This window comes from Amblyraja radiata, chromosome 20 (genome assembly GCF_010909765.2).
Source record: "Amblyraja radiata isolate CabotCenter1 chromosome 20, sAmbRad1.1.pri, whole genome shotgun sequence".
Taxonomy (NCBI): domain Eukaryota; kingdom Metazoa; phylum Chordata; class Chondrichthyes; order Rajiformes; family Rajidae; genus Amblyraja; species Amblyraja radiata.
Genome location: NC_045975.1, coordinates 13,266,875 through 13,287,949, shown reverse-complemented (window position 1 = coordinate 13,287,949; position 21,075 = coordinate 13,266,875). Strand labels below are relative to the sequence as shown.

The 21,075-nt window shown below is 48.8% G+C and overlaps 1 protein-coding gene across 2 annotated transcripts in view; it reads right to left on the bottom strand.

Moving 5' to 3' along the window:
- Positions 1 to 21,075, bottom strand: part of galnt18 (polypeptide N-acetylgalactosaminyltransferase 18) — a 44,843-nt gene that overhangs the window by 13,195 nt on the left and 10,573 nt on the right. For both annotated transcript variants that reach the window (XM_033038845.1, XM_033038844.1), the window contains exons 2-4: positions 8,567 to 8,762; positions 3,891 to 4,057; positions 1,640 to 1,823 (exon numbers count right to left, since the gene is read on the bottom strand). In XM_033038845.1, coding sequence (XP_032894736.1) covers positions 1,640 to 1,823; positions 3,891 to 4,057; positions 8,567 to 8,762 — 547 coding nt within the window. The remainder of the gene's footprint in view (positions 1 to 1,639; positions 1,824 to 3,890; positions 4,058 to 8,566; positions 8,763 to 21,075) is intronic.

Here is a 21,075-nt window from a genome sequence, read left to right as displayed (position 1 = left end):
CCATTCCAATCAAGGTGCCCCATCTTAGCTAGTCCCATTTGCCTGCGTTTGGGCCATATCCCTCAAAATTCTCCTTATCCGTGAACCCATCCAAATGTCTTTTAAATGTTGTTATTTACCTACCTCAACTACTTCCTCTGGCAGCTCATTCCATATCCCACCACCCTCTGTGCAGAAAACGTTGCCCGTCAGGGTCATATTCTCACTTTCCATTCTCATCTTAAACCTTGTTCTTGACTCCGCTATCCTGGGAAAAAGACTCTGTGCATTCACCCTATTTATTCCCCTCGTGTTTTTATACCACTCTATAAGGTCATCCCTCAGGCTCCTGCGTTCCAAGGACTAAGGTCCCCCAGTCTTTCCAACCTCTCACTGTAGCTCAGGTTATGGAGTCTTGGCAACAGCCGAGTAAAAATCTTCTCTGCATTCTTTCCAGCTTAATGTCATCTTTCCTATAGCTAGAGTGACCAAAGCTGAACACAATGCTCCAAGCTGCGCCTCGCCAGCATGTCGTACAATTGAATTGGTGGAAAGAAGAATAACATATGAGTGTCAAGCACTAAGTAATGCAAACAGATTGTAAAGCTTCTGAAGATACCTGACAGTAAATGTGGGTCTCTCAGCGGCAGTGACAGGAAAATTATAAACCAAGACAAAAATAGCAGGAAAAATAAGTACATGCTTTCTATCATCTGTCATCACACTAAAAGACAGTAAAATCTTTGGGAATCAACGGTGTGGGGGGGGGGGTGTGGAACGATCTGTTCACATTAAAAAGCATTTAGAAATCACAGACTCAAGGAACTGCAGATACTGGAATCTTAAGCAAAAAACAAACCACACCACCAGGGTCAGGAATAGCTACTTTCCTGCAACCATCAGTTCTGGAACCGACCTGTACAACCTCAATCCAGCCTAGGCAACAGACCTTCAGGTCGAGACCTTCGTGGGTCTGAAGAAGGGTCTCGACCCGAAACCTCATCTGTTCCTTTCCTCCCCAGGTGCTGCCCGACCCGCTGAGTTTTCTGGCTATCTTCGGTGTAAACCACCATCTGCAGTTCCTTCTTACACACTGCAGATCGCCTCTTGCTCGACCATAGACCTGTTTTCTAATTGTGTTTTGCACTTTAGTTTATGTTTTTGCACCTTTTCTTATCACCCTCTTCTAGGGCCGAAAGGGCCTGTTTCCACGTTGCATCTCTGAACAAAACAACATAACAGACCCATAACAGATAGCGTGGGACGGCGGTGCATGGATAGCGTTGTTGCCTTACAGCGCCGGAGACCCGGGTTCGATCCCAACTACGGGTGCTGTCTGTACGAAGTTTGTACGTTCTCCCCTTGACCGAGTGGATTTTCTCCGAGATCTTCGGTTTCCTCCCACACTACAAAGACGTACAGGTATGTGGCTAAATTGGCTTGGTGTAAAATGTTAAATTGTCCCTGGTGTGTGTTGGGTAGTGTTAATGTGTGTGGGGATCGCTGGTCGGTGCGGACTCAGTGGGCCTGAGGCCCCGTTTCCTCTCTGTAAACTAAACCTGTAAACACAATACATAGATAATATATAATAAATACAAATTCAATATTCTTGGAGAAGGAGGGTGGGGGTGGGGGTGGGGGAGTGAGCGATTGAACCTACCACTGATCACTGAACTCAACATGTGCGTCGAACAGGGCAACGACGGGGGCAGAGGCCGCTCTCCAGCCGCTGATTCGGGAGCGGATCAGCCCCTCCTGTTTGGTGTGGCGGACTACCTGAATGAAGCCCGGCTGCTGGGCGTTCACCTCCTGCACGTACGCTCCCAGCTCCTGCCGCAGCTCATCTGCAATCGAGGACACGGCTGCCGTTAGAAACAGCACCTACCTCAAAGGAGACCATCATTGACCAGACTTTATCTTGCACTAAACGTTATTCACATTATCCCCCTCACCCTGTATCTGTACACTGTGGATGGCTCGATTGGAATCATGCATTGTCTTTCCACTGCCTGGTTAGCACGCAGCAGGGGATGACTTAATCCAGCAAAGAGTGTGAGGAAGGGTCTCGATGCAAAAGTCACCTATCCATGTTCTTCAGTGATGCTGCCTGACCCGCTGAGTTACTCCAACACTTTGTGACCTTTTGAGTAAACCAGCATCTGCAGTTCCTTGTTTCTACAGAGGTGGGGCAAGAGACAAAGCATGGCGAGTGATAGGTGGATACATGAGACTGGCTGGTGGGCAGACAAAGGCGAGAGATGAAAAGGATGTGAGATACAGAGTGAAGTGGAGTGAAATATACAGCCAGACAGAATGATATCAACGAAAGGGGAAGGAGGGATGGAGGGAAGGAGGGAGGGAGGGAAGGAGGGGTGGGGAAGGGGACTGGATAGTGGTAGAAATGGATGCACATCAGGGTGGAGGGGCACCAGAAAGAGAGGGAGGAAGGGGAGAGTGTTTTCTGAAATTGGAAAATTCAATGGTCATACTGTAGCGTTGTAAGCTACTCAAGCCGAATGTGAAGTGCTGTTCCCCCAGTTTGCATGTGGCCTCACTCTGGCAGTGGAGGAGGCCCAGGACAGGAAAGCCAATGTGGGAATGGGAAGGGGAGTTAAAGTGGTGAGCGATCGGGAGATCGAACAGGCGTTGGCGGACCGAGCGCAGGCGATCAGTGGAATATTCTCCTCGTCTCGCCAATGTAGAGAGGGCCACATCATGTACACTGAATGCTGCAGATGAACTTAAAGGAGGTGCATGGGAACCTCTGCCTCAAAGGGAAAGGCTGCAGACAGGTCCATGGATGGATATGAGGGATGAGGTATATATACGAGCTGTATACAGAGGTGTAGTCAACGACTTTGTTGAGTGGTGTGGGCTGAATCACCTGCAGCTCAACACTGACAAGACTAAGGAAATGGTGGTGGACCTTAGGAGGAGAGGAACCCCCCTGCTCTAAAATCGCCACTCAGCCTACTGCCCTCCAAGGAAGTACTAGTCTGCCTAACCTAGTCTTCACATTGTGTTTTTTTTAATTTTTTTAATTTTTTTATTTTGTGTCTTTGGAGCGATTTCTATCTTTAATTTGTGTATTGATGATGTCATTATTTATTTTTCTCCGACTATATGTTTTTTTTTTCTCTTCCTTTTAATCTTTGTAAGGTGACCTTGAGATTTGAAAGGCGCCCGAAAATAAAATGTATTATTATTATTATTAACATTTCCTTATCGCTTAGGCCCTCGAGTCCCAGTAATATTCTCTGCACTCTTTCCAGCTTCATGGCATCTTTCCTGTAGCAGGTTGAACAAAACTGAACACAATCCCTCATGCACGGCCTCACCAAACAAACCAAGCCGTTCCATAATGCAGTTGGAGAAACTCGCTGAACGGTCAAGGTACACTCACCACATGCACACGTGCTCACACGCACATGAACACACATGCATGCATCTTACGCAGAGATACACAAGCACATACATACACAAGTACTCACTCATGCGTACACACACACACACACACAAGTACTCACTCATGCACACACACACGTCCAAACACACACAAGTACTCACTCATGCGTACACACACACACACACACACAAGTACTCACTCATGCAGACACACATCCAAACGCACACGCACGCACACATGCAGGCTGTGTTCGGCAGAATGTTCGCAACCTTGTAAAACTGAGTGCACTGTAATCGGGCAAATGATGCATCGCTCAGTAATTCCGTTTGGAACATTACGAGGGAAGACTGGAACAGGGATTCAGAGTTGAGCAGGTGAGTTTTGCAGGCAGGCGTGCATAGAGGGAAGAGGAATTGTCCAACTCTCCGCGCAGGGTACAAGGTTACAAGGTACAACCGATGTTACAGAGATGCTGCACACCCCAGAGACGCGCCAACTTGCCCACCATTGTTGCTGTTGTCATCGATCAGCACGATCTCCTTGAGCAGGTGGGCCGGGGTTTTGGACATCACCGAGTGCATCGAGCGCAGGATGACCGAGGAGGCCTCGTTCATGAAGATGAAGACCACACTGATCTGGGGCAGGTTGGTTGGGTAGCTGAGGTTCCTGCAGCTGCAGTAAGACAAGCAGAAACAGCAACGTGACTTCACCACTCGATCCCTGGATGGGGGCTTCAGGGGCCATGCCTGAAACACCTTCCCTCAGAGGTTTGAGGAAGTTCGTTGAATACTCTATCAAACCTCTACAGGTGCATGGTAAAGAGCACACTGACTGGTTGCATCACGGCCAGGTTTGGCAACTCAAACACTCAGGAACAAAGACTGCTAGACACTGCCCGGCCCTCACAGGTAGGGGGCAGCACAGTGGTGCAGCAGTAGAGTTGCTGCCTCACAGCGCCAGAGACTCGGGTTCGATCCTGACTACGGGTGCTGTCTGTACGGAGGTTGTACGTTTTCCCTGTGACTACATGGGGTCTCTCCGGGTGCTCGGACTTCCTCCCACACTCCAAAATATGTGCAATCGTACGTTAATTTGCTTCGGTGAAGTTGTAAATTGTCCCAAGTGTGCAGGATACTGTTAGTGTATGGGGTGATCTTGGTCGGCATGGACTTGGTGGGCTGAAGGGCCTGTTTCCACGCTGTATCTCTAAAGACTAAAGGCGCTTCAGTTCAAAGAAGGGTCCAGACTTGAAATGTCGTCTGTCCATTCCCTCCACAGATGCCACCTGACCCGCTGAGTTCCTCAAGCACTTTTCTCATTCCTACCCATGTACCGGTTGTGTAAGTGTTGTAACTGTACTCCCTCGACCACTCCCTCGGGCAGCTCATTCATTCCCAGTCCTCTGTTTAAAGCAGCACAAAAAAAGGAAACATGAAACTTTGAGATCAATTGATCATCGTCGGAGAGAATGGCTTCAGAAACACAAAGGATGGATTAGTGTTTCTATCGCATCTTTCCCCTTGTCAGAGGCTGGCCCCCCGGTGAAATACGGCTTCTGCTTTAGAACAATCAACCTCGTGTTCAACTCCCTCGGCACTCCCACCCCTCTGGAGCTCAGTAACACCGTCCACTCCCTATAACCCCCTCCACTGCCGTAACCCCCTCCACTCCTGTAACCCCCTCTGGTCCCTACACCTCTCCCTTCCTCTGTAACCTCCCCGCAGCCTATTCATCTCTCTCTATGTACCCCCCACGCCAGCCCCTATACACTTCTCTAACTCTATAACCCTCTCCGTAACCCACATTGGCCATTATATCCTTCCCTGTCTCTGTGACCCCCCCTCCAGCTCCTACACCAACCCCTAACCCCCTCAACAACTTCCCTACACAACTCGCTGCAACACCCCCTACCTCTCAAACCCCCTTTGGCCCCTAAATCCTCTCCCCCCCCCCCCCCTCCCAGTCTCTGTATACGCATGCAGCCCCGACATCCTTGTCTCTATAGTCCCCTCCAGACCTTACTGCCTTCCGCATCTCCATGCCCCCCTCCAGTCCCTACACCCCTCTCTATCTCTATATCCCCCTCCAGCCACCTATATTTGGGTTTCGGCCTGAAACGTTGCCTATTTCCTTCGCTCCATAGAAGCTGCCGCACCCGCTGAGTTTCTCCAGCAATTCAGTCTACCTATATTTCTCCCTGTGTAGCCAGATATCGTATCAACTTTTCTGAGGCATTTAACCAGATTCATGAACAGGCTTGGGATCGAGGGATATGGATGCAATCAAGACAAGGACTCTATGGAGAAGAGAGAGAAGGTGATAATGTGTCAGGGGGGATGGACGCTGTGTCAGACAGGGCTTCGTGAGGAGACGCTAGTTTCCATTTGCTTGCACGTGGACCATCTTTCTCTGAACCCTTTCTATCCATACAACAATCCATCCAAACAATAAAATATACCTGCTAGCACCAGTGGGTCAAGCAATTCTGCATCTTAACGAATCTATGACTTGAAGGTACCAGATCAGAGTGATGCAAGTGACAAAACTAATGAACCTCACACCAAAGCCATCTATATTTAGACGACTGGAAGAATTAAAGGTTCCACTCAGCAACACTGCCAGTTAATTGAGAATAAATTCTTCGCTGTGTTTGAGTCCATTTAAGCTTCAGAAAGCTACTGAAAATATCAAAAGTAATTAATTTCCAAATCTGCAGTCATGAGAGTCACTGAGACATCCACACCGAATGGGTCGAGGTGAATAAGCCACACTCACAACCCCAGGCAGGGGGAGCTGCAGGCTGTTTATGGTCACTAATTAATGGCGACGTTGATTGCCTGGACAACTGCCTTTACCGTTAGGATCATGGACTCCTTTAACACCTCGTCTGGCCCTCGGGTGGGTGGGAGTGGCCTGGACCATGGGACTCAGTGTTCAAAGTGACACTCAGTCAAGGAGATATTGATGTTGTACTGCACAGAAACAGGCCCTTCGGCCCATCTGGTCCATTCTGGCCCACAAGTTGAATGTGGTTGTGAGCGCTTCAGCCCTTTCTTTTGTGCTCACAGGCTGGGTCCCGCTGTCTTTGTGAATGGGCAGGATTTGAGTATAGGAGCAGGGAGGTTCTACTGCAGTTGTACAGGGTCTTGGTGAGACCACACCTGGAGTATTGCGTACAGATTTGGTCTCCTAATCTGAGAAAAGACATTCTTGCCATAGAGGGAATACAGAGAGGGTTCACCAGACTGATTCCTGGGATGTCAGGACTTTCATATGAAGAAAGACTGGATAGACTCGGCTTGTACTCGCTAGAATTTAGAAGACTGAGGGGGGATCTTATAGAAACTTACAAAATTCTTAAGGGGTTGGACAGGCTAGATGCAGTAAGATTGTTCCCTGATGTTGGGGAAGTCCAGAACAAGGGGTCACAGTTTAGGATAAGGGGGAAATCTTTTAGGACCGAGATGAGGAAAACATTTTTCACACAGAGAGTGGTGAATCTGTGGAATTCTCAGCCACAGAAGGTAGTTGAGGCCAGTTCATTGGCTATATTTAAGAGGGAGTTAGATGTAGCCCTTGTGGCTAAAGGGATCAGGGGGTATGGAGAGAAGGCAGGTACAGGATACTGAGTTGGATGATCAGCCATGATCATATTGAATGGTGGTGCAGGCTCGAAGGGCTGAATGGCCTACTCCTGCACCTAATTTCTATGTCTATGTTTCTATGTTTAGTTTAGTGTAGTTGAGTTTAGAGATACAGCCCCTTCAGCCCACCGAGTCTGCACCGACCAGCGATCCCTGTACACTAACGCTATCCTACACACCAGGGACAATTTACAATTTTTACCAAAGCCAATTAACCTGCAAACCGGTACATCTTCGGAGTGCGGGAGAAAACCGAAGCACCCGGATGGAGAAAGCCCGCGGTTATGAGGAAAATGTGGAAACCCCTTACAGACAGCACCCGTAATCAGGATCGAACCCGGGTCTCTCGCGCTGTAAGGCAGTGGCTCCACAGCTGCAACTCCGTGCCGTTCTTGGGGGGAATGTGAGGGGAAAGTTTTCCCCACACACACAGAGAGCTGTTGTGGAGAAGGTGGTGGAATCAGGCACAATCACTGCATTTAAGTTGAATTTCAACAGGAAGGGCTCAGCAGATCAGGTAACAATTGCTTTGTGTTCCGGATCCCAGCATCCGCAGGCCCGTTTGCCTTCACATTTTAGTGACATTTAGACACACACTTAAACAGCCAAGGCACAGAATAAATATGATCCTAATAGGAGCAAATGGGGCAACTATTTCACGCAGAGAGTAGACTTGGGAATTGCTCTGCCAAGGACAAGAAGGCTCTGCAGAGAGTAGTGCGTTAGGCCGAACGCACTATGGGAACTTCACTCGCCCCCCTGCAGGAACTATACAACAGGAGGTGCAACTCCAGAGCAAAAAAATCATGGGAGACCCCTTCCACCCCTGTAACGGACTGTTCCAGTTGCTACGGTCAGGCAAACGCCTCCGTTGCCATGCGGTGAGAACGGAGAGGTTGAGAAGGAGTTTCTTCCCAGAGGCCATTCGGACTGTAAATGCCTATCTCACCAGGGACTAACTCTACTGAACGTTCTTCCCTTCATTATTTATTATGTAAAAGAATATGTGTGTTATGATTGTGTCTATAATTTGTTTGGTTGTTTGGTTGTTTGTCTTTTGCACAAAAGTCCGCGAGCATTTCCGCTTTCATTTCACTGCACATCTCGTATGTGTATGTGACAAATAAACTTGACTTGACTTGACTTGACTTGACTGTATCTGGAATGAGCTGCCAGAGGAAGCTATAGAAGCGGAAACAATTACAACTTTTAAAATACATTTGGACAGGTATATAGATTTGAAGGGTTTAGAGGGGCAATGGACCAAATGCAGGTGTGTGGGACCAGCCCAAAGTGCCACCTTGGTCAGGGGCATGGACAAGGGCCCCAAAGGGCCTGTTTCTGTGCTGTACAGCTTTATGATTCCAGTGTAGATGGCAAAATGAGCAGCATGGACATGGTGGGCTGAAGGGCCTGTTTCCGTGATGTACAACTCAAGACTCTGGACGAGTCCTCTCACAAATACATGTCCCGAAGTCAGGGACATTGCCAGCATCCCAGCTCCTTCCTCACTCTGTCTGCTGAGCTTCCAACCTACCCGTCGGGCCTGAAGTCAGGAATGGGCCTGTCGAGAGGGAGCTGGTCGCTGAGGTAGCTGTTGTAGCCGTAGTACTGGAACTTCTTCCACGCAATCCGCCGCGTGTCGGGGGGCAGGTCGTGCCCCCAGTGCGCGAAGAGCGGGGAGTCCGAGACCGCCTCGCCTTCCTCATCATCCTCCTGCCTCGGTGGAGACTCTGAAGCACAAACAGAGAGAGTACGTCAATAACCAAACACAGGGTGGCACTCTCACATAGGACACTGCAGCCTCGCTGACCCTCTCCATCGCCCGCTTAGTGTCCTTGCATAAGATGGAACACAAAAGTGCTGGAGTATCTCAGTGGGTCAGGCAGCACTGGAGAAAAAGAATAGGTGACGTTTCGGGTTGGAAGTCTGAGGAAAGGTTTTTTGTTGAGTTACTCCTGCTGAGTTTTGGGGTGGTTAACGCACCAATGCAAGATCTTTGTAAAATCTTCCAAGGAAGTACAAACAATCAAAAAAACGTACGCCTTCTTCCCGGCCTAGTATCAAGGCCAGAGTTATACTAATTTAGCTCTGCTGATCTGACTAATACATTTGCATAGACACCAAATGTTGGAGTAACTCAGCAGTTCAGGCAGCGTCTCTGGAGAAAAAGAATGCCTGACCTTTCAGGTCAGAGGAAAGGTTCTGGCTCGAAACGTCACCTATTCTTTTTCTCCAGAGAGGCTGCCTGACCTGCTGAGTTACTCCAGCATTTTGTGTCTATCCTCTGTATAACTCAGCATCTGCAGTTCCTTCCTCCATGCAGTGTCCTTGTGTGTTTGACTCTGGGTCGAAGTTGCTACTGCAGGGACAATAGGTTCATGCAGCTGAACTGATCCTGACTTGTAATGTGCGATGTACAGAACAGGCTCTTCATCCCACCTCCTCCATGCCAACCAAGTTGGACTGTATTGGGCTGCTGCCATTTGCCTGCATGCGGCACATACCCCTCTGAACACATTGGCTCCATTATCTGTCCAAATGTCTTTTAACATTCGCGATTGTATCTGCTTTTGTAGCTTCCTCTGGCAGCATGTTACAGATTTTTGACCCGATGGCCTTTATCGGTCAGGGCACGGAGCACAGAAGTTGGGACATAATGTTATAGTTCTTCAAGACGTTTGTAAAGCTGCATTTGGAGTATTCTGTTCTATTTCGGTCAGTCACCAAGTGAGGACAGATGCCATTAAGTTGAAGAGAGCGCAGAGAAGATTTACAATGCTGCTGCCAGGACCCGAGAGCCTGAGCTCTAGACAGAGGTTGGGCAGCTCGGACATTATTCCTTGGAGCACAGGAGGCTGAGGGGCAATCTTATAGAGGTGTATAAGAGCAGTCTGATAGCCACCACTGTGGTATGTAAGGTGTCCTTGAGATGTCTGAAAGGCGCCCATTAAATAAAATTTATTATTATTATTATTACCTCAGTCAATGAAACAGCAGCAAATACTGCATGATAGGAATTTCAGTACAGTTCAGAAACAGGCGCTCCCTCAGTACTGCCCCTCCCACAGTGCGGCGCTCCCTCAGTACTCCCCCTCCCACAGGTCCCATGCAACCCGTTTCTCTCGCGGTTCACAGACTCGCCAACCGCCTGCCACTTTTGCGGGCTGGAAGAGTCTGTGTTCCACATGTATGTGGAGTGTGTGAGGCTGCAGCCCATGTTCCAATACCTAAAGGGGCTGCTCCTTGCCTTCTGGCTGCACTTCACACCCACCATCCTCATCTTTGGACATCCTGTGCGTGGGGGAGAGGGTAGGGGTGAAGATGTCCTGGTTGGATTGCTCCTGGGCCTGGCCAAGCTGGCCATCCGTGAGTCACGGCGCCAGGTGGAAGAGGGCTCTTCCCAAGCCGGCTGCCTGCTCCTTTTCCGGGGTTACGTCCGCGCCCGGGTGCTACTAGAGAGGGACTACACGCTGTCCACGGGCACCCTGGGGGATTTCCGGGAACGCTGGGCACCGCGGGAGGTGGAAATGCATCCTCAATAAGGATGGTGATAGAGTTGTACAGTAGTCTATTTGGTATATTTGTTTGATGTATTATACTGGTGGGTTCTGATTTAACTTATTTCGTACAGTAAATATTATTGTAAATAATTGATTCAATTATTTCTGGTTAAAAACAAAACAGTGCAGCGCTCCCTCAGTACTGCCCCTCCCACAGTGATGCACCTCCCACCCTTCTGGGAATGTTCTGAATTCACATCGAGTAGAAACTTCAACAAGTAACATTGAGATCACCAGTGGAACTCTGCTTCCAAAGGGAGCCTGTAGATGGGCGGAGTTGCTGAAGCCTTGGGGAGGCTGCGTGGGAGAATTCCTGGAAATTCCCCGGAACAAGGCGGGAGGATTTTGGGAATGCTCTCCCCGTTGAAGGCTGGTGGAGTGCGGAACGGTAAATAGGGATCCAAGATCACGAGATAATTGACAGCGATCGGTACACAGAGGATGCAAATTTAAGATAACTCTCAACATAGCTGGAAGGGAACAATGTCTCTCTGCATGGTCTGATGATAGAAGCAGATTCAACAGGAGCTCCCTGACAGAGTGCAGTACCTTGCTGAAAGGAATGAACAGTGCAGGGATGTGGGGGTTGGGACTGATGGATAATCCTTTCAACGTGATGAATCGCTGCCTGTGCATCACTGATTCTCCAAGCCCGCTCTCTGCCATCTGAGTGCCCACCCCCTGGGTTCCAGACATCTCCTATTGTTGGGAGAAAGATGCATAGTTCTGCTCCGTGTCCCCGCCATGCATTATCTCTGGGGAATGTGCTCAAGGAGAAAGAGAGACAGAGAGAGAGAGGCACAAGCTGGTCAGATGGCGTGGCTGAGGGTCAGGGCAAGTCTACAAGCGGCTGACCGATCTTGCCTGTCTCCGCTGATGTAAAGGATTGCCACTGATAACGAGGTGGTGTGTCCAACACAACACAGCAGTTACTAAGTGTAGGAAGGAACTGCAGATGCTGGTTTAAACTGAATACAGACACAAAAAAGCTGGGCTAACTCAGTGGGTCAGGTAGTACCTCTGGAGAAAAGGAATATGGAGCGAAGGAAATAGGCAACGTTTCGGGCCGAAACCCTTCTTCAGACCAGCAGTCTGAATGTTGATTTCTCTAATTTTAAGTAACCCCTGTATTCCCTCTCTCCCTTCCCCCCACCCCCACCCCCACCCCCCTACCGTTATTGTCCTACTAGTTCCACTGTTCACGTCCCTATCTCCATTATCACCTTTTCCCCAGCCAACAATGGGCCATTGTGGGCTCCACCCTTCCTTGGTCCCTGCTTTGTTCTGGCCTTTTCCTACTTCCGTTTCCCTCCCCTCTACTTTCAGTCTGAAGAAGGGTTCCGACCCAAAACGTCACCCATCCTTTATCTCCACAGATGCAGATTCTGATTGGAAGCAGACTGGCCTCCTTTTGCAAAGGTAAATAAGGAATCTAAATTAGATCTATCACGGGACAACAAATTGTCTGATCCCTGTGACTTAAGTGGAATCTTCAAACTCCACAGAGAGGCACATGGATAGTGTAAGAAAGAACTGCAGATGCTGGTTTAAAGCGAAGATAGACACAAAAAGCAGGAGTAACTCAGCGGGACGGGCATCATCTCTGGAGAGAAGGAATGGGTGACGTTTTGGGTCGAGTTACCCCAGCTTTAAGTAATTAAGTAAGTAAGTAAGTTTATTGGCCAAGTATTGACATACAAGGAATTTGCCTTGGTGCTCCGCCCACAAGTAACAACATGACATACAGTGATAGTTACGAATGACAGTGACAGTTACGAACGTTTCAGGACCAAACGCAGTCAAGTTGGGACTAGTGTAGGTGGGACATGTTGGCCGGTGTGGGCAAGTTGGGCCGATAGGCCTGTTTCCACACTATGACCCTAAGAGCCTGATTAATTATGCTTTATCACTTTCTTAATCTGCATTGACCATGTGGCATTAAAGTCAGAGTCATACAGTCCAGAAACAGGCCCTTTTGTGTACCATGTCCATGCTGACCAGCAAATTCTGCAGTAATTTCCCACTACTCATTTCTTCTCCCTTTTCTAATTGCTCTCTCTCTCTCTCTCTCTCTCTCTCTCTCTCTCTCTCTCAACCCCCGCTCCTCTATTACTGTCCGAGCAAAACAATGTTCACAACTAAAAGACTTTTGATAGATATTTGGACCGAAATACAGATAGGAGTGGTTGAGAGGAATATGGGCCAGATGCAGGCAAATGGGACTAACACAGTATGTCAACTTGGTCAGTATGGATAAGGGCCAAAGGGTCTCTTTCTGTGCTAAGACTAATTTTCCCACACATCTCCTTTAAACTTTCCACCTCTGATTTTAACATTTCCAGCAAGCTTTGAATACCATTTAATTTATTGAAAACTCTTGCACGTAAACTTAAGGAAAGCCTCTTTCTTCACTCCCTAAACACGACAAGCAATGGTTCTGGGTCAGGAACTGCAGGATTGTAGAGGAGGGAGGTCAGGCCAGCTGTGCCGCACAGCTGTCTCTGGGCTTTATTGTTTTGTTGCAAGATGTGGAGAGAAGGCTCACAGCCTGTCGATGAAAGAGCCTCCTGAGCCAGGGCTGATGAAACATTGACCATTTTATCCCCAGTCTGTCGCTAGCCCAGTCTCTCTGGGTTACACCAGGGCAATGAGAGGCAAGAAATGCTGCAGGAATGGGATGATTCAGCTGGATGGGGTTCTGGAAAGATTGACGAGGAGTGGAAGGCATAAGTTGCAAGGAGAGATCGGAGAGGCTGGATTTGTGTTCTCTTGAGCGTAGAAGGCTGAGAGTTGCTGAGATACGAGGGCCACATCTAGGGTAGGTAGCCAGGGGTTGGATCAAGAAGCACATGGGGAACATGGCAAAGGAACCTCAAGAGTCAAGAGTGTTTTATTGTCATATGTTACAAAACGGAGATTCTAACTTGCAGCAACACACAGATGTAAACATAGAGGCAGCACGGTGGTGCAGCGGCAGAGTTGCTGCCTTACAGCACCAGAGAAACGGCTTCAATCCTGACTACAGTTGCTGTCTGAACGGAGTTTGTGTGTTCTCCTTGTGACCGCGTGTACTTTCCCCGGAAGCTGGAGAAGTGCTTAGAAATGTGACTTTTAAAAGGCATTTGGTCAAATATATGGATATGAAGGGTTTTGAGGGCTGTGGGCCAAATGCTTGGACTAACCTAACATGCCAATGTGGTTGGCATGGACAAGACGTAGAGCATGGAAACAACAAGGACTTGTTTCCAGGCTGCGTAGCTCTGAGGCTCTGTGGCTCTGTGGCTCTGTGGCTCTGTGACTCTGTGACTCGAAGAAAGCAGCCCACCCAGCCCTTCTCAAGGGTGATGAAGGGTGGTTAGTAATGGGTGGGCTCTCCAGCATTGCCCAGAGTGTGGGAATAAAATGAATATGGAGCATTGAACAGCACAGCACAGAACAGGCCCTTCGGCCCATAATGTCTGTGCTGAACCTAATTCCAAGACTGGAAGCTCAGAGGGTTTAATGTGGTTTCTGGATACACCTTCAGCCACGTTGCAGAAACAGGAAACCTCAATCCCCAGCCCACTTGTCTTTCACCCTGCAATGTGCTGCAGTTGAAAACAAGAAAATGTTTCCTCAGACATGCATACAATGACTGACACCAACCCCAAAAAAAAAACGCCTCACCCCCTTCTCCAGTTGTCCATAAGACCCCAGAGTATCGAGAGTGTTTAATTGTTATAAATACCAGTAACAGAATAATAAAATTCTTACTTGCTGCAGCTTAACGGGCCCTTAAATGCGATAACACACAGATAAATATATAATAATTAATACGTTAACTTAATAACAGTAATACCAAGTAACTGCAAAAGTGCAAAGCCGGAATCCGTAGAGTAACTAGAAACACAGAACATTGAAGTGTCTGATTTCAGGTACAATACAAGAAAAGCAGGTGCTGGAATCTGGAGCAAGGAACAGACTGTTGGAGGAAATACTGTCAGGCATAACTTTGGAAGTAAATGTGCGAGGTCTAGAAGGTACTGGTTGAAGAAGGGTCCTGACCCAAAATGTCATTTGTCCATTCCCTCCACAGATGCTGTCTGACCCACTGAGTTCCTCCAGCACTTTGTGTTTTTGTGGGTCGAGCTGAGTGGAAGATCAACAGTCGAGATGAACACTTGGCATCAGTGAGCCGACCTTTGGCACTGGTTCAGGTTGGTGTTGAACTGCTCCGGTCTTTCCCAGCCTCTGTGTTCTGTGAGATTCTCGGGGGTGGTGGGAAGTGGTGGGGGTGTGACGATTTCTGGCTGGACGTCAGAAACAACAGACTCTCCACAACCAAGCAGTTTGCTCATTCACACACGGGGGGGGGGGGGGGGGGGGGGGGGGATAGATGTTTCTGAGAATCTCGTCCCCAGGGTCAGCTCTGTAGAGGAATCCTGTCTGTGGACCTGCCCCCTCTTCCCCCGCCCTCACTAGCTCTCTTGTCCCAGCCAGGGGTGTGGACCTTCGAACCAGCCCATAAAAACTCCTCACCGCCCTCCCCCCCCCTGCCCTAAACCTCATGGACCTGATCACTCAAATTTAGTTTATTGTCATGTGTACCGGGGTACAGTGAAAATTAAATTTTAAATTAAATTTCTTTATTTATATAGCACATTTTTAGTCAACTTGCATTGACCCCAAAGTGCTTCACACAATTACAACCACACAGACAGGCAAAGGTGGGTGAAGTGTCTTGCCCAAGGACACAACGACAGTATGCACTCCAAGCGGGATTCGAACCAGCTGCCTTCCGGTTGCCAGCCAAACACTTAGCCCATTGCGCCACCTGTCGTCCACTGTGGTGGGGGTATGACGATTTCTGGCTGGACGTCAGAAACAACAGACTCTCCACAACCAAGCAGTTTGCTCATTCACAAACTAAAAAAGATTTAGTTGCATGCTAACCCCAGTCAGCGGAAAGACCATACATGAGTACAATCGAGCCATCCATGCTGCACGGATACACGATGAAGAGAATAACATGAATAATGTTTAGTGCAAGCTAAAGTCCAGTAAAGACCGACCGAAGATAGTCCGAGGGTCTCCAATGAGATGGATCGCAGCTCAGGTCTGCTCTCTGGTTCTTGGGAACGACTCACTCCACACTCCTCCGGTACATCCAGCGTGGCAAGCCTGGGTGAACGCATCTCTCCGGAGCTTGGGCGAGGTAACCGCACAGATGCCAGCCCAGGGCCATTTGGCCCGTCAGCTCTGTGATGCTGTTCCTGGCCCCGCAAGCCGCTCCCACCTCTCCGTGCTTGGCCGGTCGGCCACTCCCTTTCTCAACCATGAACCACAAAGCCCACAACATTGTTCGCGTGGCTGTGCCAGTACCCAGGGAGATCTCAATCCAGCGCTGGGCCACAGGCTTGCAACACTGATGTAGCTCGAGAGTCAGAGCAGGGACGCAGTGATGCATGTACTGTGGGTTTGGACATGAACCAACAGTTTGAAGGTCAAGTTCACCGATGAGCAACTGAGAGCGAATGAGTCTTCTCTGTAGTTACAGTGTATCACCCCACGCTCCGCAGTACCCTCACCCGCATTCCCCTCCCCTCCCCTCATCCTGCTGTCCTCTCCCCTACACTCCTCACCTCCCCTGAGCTCCCATCTCCCCTGCTTTCCCCCCCTCCCCGCACTCCCTTTCTCCAGGCTCTCCCCTCCCCCGCCCTGCCCCCCCCTTGCACTACACCCTCCCCCGCGCTTACACACCCTGCACTCCACTCCCCATTTACCCCCCAAAACCACTCACCTCCAACTCCCCTCCCTCCAAACCCCCTACACTCCCCTCCCCTCTGTACTCTGCCCCGCATGCCCCTCCCATGCTCTCCCTTCCCCCCAACATTCCCCTCCCCCTCCTCCACACTCCCCTCCCCCAACCTGCATTCCCCTCCCCCAACCATGAACGCACCACTCACTGATCCTCACAACTTATTAACTTGGGCTCAGGTTCTGTGGGCAGTCTCGAGAGTCCAGTTCAAAGCACAGCGAGTCGAACCTGCTCCTAGCATCGAGCTCTGGTTCCTCTTCCTCTCCCTCTCTACCTATAAATAAGCTCACACGCGCACACACATATGAATATCTCTCTATCTATCTATCTATATCTCTCCCCCTCTGAAACCATCTGAGCTAAGCAGTGCCAGAAATGGAGAATTGTTGTCACATCACACGCTGCTCCTTCAATTCCTCAAATCCAAGCCTTCAGCTAAAGCAACTCCGTCAACTCCGTCAAAGAGTGGCATTGCAGGTAGACACAAGGAACTGCAGATGCTAGTTTACACAAAAGTACACAAAAAGTGCTGGAATAACTCAGCGGGCCGGGCAGCATCTCTGGAGAAAATGGATAGGTGATGTTTCGTGTCAGGACCATTGTGGGCAGACAGGGTGGTGAAGGCGGCTGTTGGCATACAGGGTGGGTATATGGAACAAGCTGCCAGTTGAGGCAGGTGAACAACAGCGTTTGAAGACATTTAGACAGTACATGGATATGAAAGGTTTGGAGGGAAATGGGGAAAACATGGGTACGTTGGACTAGCTTAAATGGGGCATCTTGGTCGGCGTGGATGAGTTGGACTTTGGTGTTTGGTTTCTGCATCACACCAAGAGGCAGGATCCACAACCAATGAATACTTCGACAAAAGGAAACACAATTGGCAACAAATTCAGACTGATGGGGTAGGGGGTTAAAATTAGTAGATAGAGGTGAGGGGAAGGGGTGAGACAACTGCCGGCACCCGTCATAGGTCGTTGCAGGTTGCCGAAAATTTTCAACATGTTGAAAATTCAGCAGTGACCAGAAAGACGCTACGACTCTTTGGGCGACTGAGGAGACGACACGAGCATACAGGCGCCACCCTGGCGACATGTCGCTGGGTGAAGCCTGTATGGTCGTGAGTAGTCGCCCATAGGGTAATACCTTGTTCTAGTCACCGCTGGATTTGTTGAACATTTTCGGCGACCTGCTGCGATTATGATGGGTGCCGGCAAGTCGCCGAAAAAAAATCGCGTAAGTGGGACAGGCCCTTAAGTGTGCAGGGATCACTGGTCGGCACGGACTCAGTGGGCCGAAGGGCCTGTTTCACCGCACTGCATTTCTAACCGCAAAAGAGCTGGCAAGTGCTAGATGGATCCAGGTGAGGAGGTGGTTGATTGGTGGATGGGTCAGGTGAGGGATAAAAGGGTGGAGAGAGTAACTGGGGCTGCGGGTGATAAGTGGAGAAGACAAAAGGGTTCAACTGATGAAACGCGGTGCTGCCCCGAAGGGCCGAATGGCCTCCTCCTGCACCTATTTTCTATGGAACCTGATAAGAGAGAAAAGCAGGAGAGTGAAATGTAGATTCAGAGGGAGGGATTGTGGGTGGAAGGGAACCGGAGGGGGGGGGGGGGGGTTACAAAGGGTGGACCCAGAGTCGGGAGGAGTGGGAGATGAGCGGATAGAGGAAGTGTATGGTATGAGTAGGAAAACCTATGATGAGTGTTTGTCGGCACTGGGCCTGTACTCGCTGGAGTTTAGAAGAATGAGGGGGAACCTCATTGAAACAATACAGAACAGTGAGAGGCTTGTGTAGAGTGGATGCGGAGAGGATGTTTGAATTGAATTGTCAGCCATGATTGAATGGCGGAGTAGACTTGATGGGCCAAATGGCCTGATTCTACTCCTATCACTTATAACCTTAAGTGGCAAAGGGAAAAGTAACAGGGTAACAAGGGCAGGGGGAGTGGAACGAAGTGTGTGTGTGTGTGTGTGTAGGGAGGGGAACTGGATACACCTGAAATTGGAGAATTCAATGTTCATACTGTTGGGTTGTAAGGTGTGGTGTCGTACTTCCAGCTTGAGTGCCTCGCTTTGGCAGTGGAGGAAGCCAAGGATGGACAGGTCGGTACGGGAATGGGTAGGGGAGATAGAATGGCCAGCAACTTGGAGTTCCAGCTTCAGAAGCTCAGTCGGTTTGGTGGCGTCGACCAGCGCCGAACATGTGGCCACGTTTGCCCAGATGTGAAGCTTGTGACTCCAGATGTGAAGGCAATTACTCACGATGGACACTAACCAGACGCCCTACTTCAAAAGCAACAAGTGCAGGAACTCATTAAGGACAGGCAGGTTAACCTAAAACATGCCGTGTTTCACCTGTTCTTGCAGCAATCAGTTGCAGCATTATAAGCACAGTTTGGCTGTTTTCTACATCTGAATGAACTCTAGTCGTTCAATTTAACAGAACGTGATTCCTGCGTGGTCTTGATTCCACAGAAACTTGAACAGCAACTATAACCGTGACTAGTGGTGTGCCTCAGGATTCGGTGCTAGGCCCGTTACTGTTTGTCATCTACATCAATGATTTGGATGAGAACGTACAGGGCAAGATTAGCAAGTTTGCTGATGATACAAAAGTGGGTGGTTTTGCAGATAGTGAAGATGTCTGTGAAAAATTGCAGCAGGATCTTGATCGATCGGCCAGGTGGGCTGAGGAATGGTTGATGGAATTTAATACAGAGAAATGTGAGGTGTTGCATTTTAGGAAGTCTAACATTGGCAGGACCTACACAGTAAATGGTAGGCCTCTGGGGAGTGTTGCAGAGCAGAGGGATCTAGAAGTGCAAGTGCATGGTTCCTTGTAGGTGGAGTCGCAGGTAGACAGGGTGGTCAAAAAGGCACATTGGCACATTGGTCTTCATCAGTCAGAGTATTGAGTATAGAAGTTGGGAGATCATAAGTATAGACGTTGTATATGCAGTTGTATAAGACGTTGGTGAGGCTACATTTAGCGTATTGTGTTCAGTTCTGGGTACCATGTTATAGGAAAGATGTTATTCAGCTGGAAAGGGTACAGAAAAGATTTATGAGAATATTGCCAGGACTAGAAGGTCTGAGCTATAGGGAGAGGTTGAGTAAGCTGAGACTCTATTCCTTGGAGCGCAGGAGGATGAGGAGTGATCTAATAGAGGTGTATAAAATCATCAGAGGAATAGATCAGGTAGATGCACAGAGTCTCTTGCCTAGTGTAGGTCAATCAGGAACCAGAGTACATAGGTTGAAATGAAGGGGAAAAGATTTAATAGGAATCTGAGGGGTAACCTTTTCACACAAAGGGTGGTGGGTGTATCGAACAAGCTGTGAGAGGATGTCGTTGAGGCTGGGACTATCCCAACATTTAAGAAACAGACGGGTACATGGATAGGACAGATTTGGAAGGATATGGACCAAACGTGGGTAGGTGGGTCTAGTGTAGCTACGACATGATGGCCGGTGTGGGCAAGTTGGGCCGAAGGGCCTGTTTCAACACTCTTAGACTCTCTCTGACTCTAACAATCTTTCACTTCGCAATCCAAGAGATTTTCATTCATCTCGCTGGCCAACAAGGAATCAGCAGGAGTGTGGCAGTATTTACAGGGGAAGCCGAGGATTGTGTTCGCATTTACAGGCGGTCTCAGGGAGTAGATCAGCGTTTACTGAGGGTGGCTGGGGGTGTTTCAGTATTCACAGGGGTTCACCGGGAACGTGTGAGTATTTACAGGGGGTCCAGAGGATTATATTCGTATATAGGGGGTCCTGGGGATCTGTGTCATTATTCATTATTCATAATGGGTCTATGAGACTGTGGCGGCATTTGTAGTGGGTTCCTGGGAGTGTGCCTGTATGTACAGGGAATCCTGGAGAGTGTGCCTGTATGTACAGGGAATCCTGGAGAGTGTGTCTGTATTTACAGTGGTCCCTGCGTGTGTGTTGATATTTACAGGGTCCTGGCATTTTCAGGAGGTTAGATGATTAGGAGCATTCACACCTGCATTACGCCTTATGGCCATGCCTTGCAATACTATTAATGACCATTACTGTAGCTGGTGTCGAGATTGTAGCAACAAAAAACATATAGAAATACAACTTTTAGAAAAAAAATGTCCCTGCATTGGAATTGAATTTACAGCGTCAGGTTTATGCCAGTATTTACAAGGGGTCCCGTGGAGTGTGTCTGTATTAACATGGGCCCCGGGGAATGCGTCAGTATTTAATCGGGAATTAAGTCATTATTTACAAGGTTTCCTGGGAAGTGGATAAACAATCTCAGGCGATACCCAGTTATGTCTTAACAGCTGCATCACTGTGCATCTCTCTGCACGAACTACTGCATTACTGTGCATCTCTCTGATTTAACAGCTGCATCACTGCACAAACAGCTGCAACACTGTGCGTCACTGCACTAACGGCTGCATTGCTGCGCCTCTCTCTGCACTAACTCTGCACTAAACTGCTACATCACTGTACGACCACATCTGATAGAAAGTCCACCTTTCTTGTCATGCACCACCTGATGCCCTGGTGGTTTATGAAATCATTTCAAGGATGCATTTTTGTACATGTATGTATGTACAATTTTTTTGTGGCCATACATGAACAAGCAGATCATACACCAGTAAATGACAATAAATGACCAGTAAAAGAGTCTGCAGAAGGGTCCCGTCC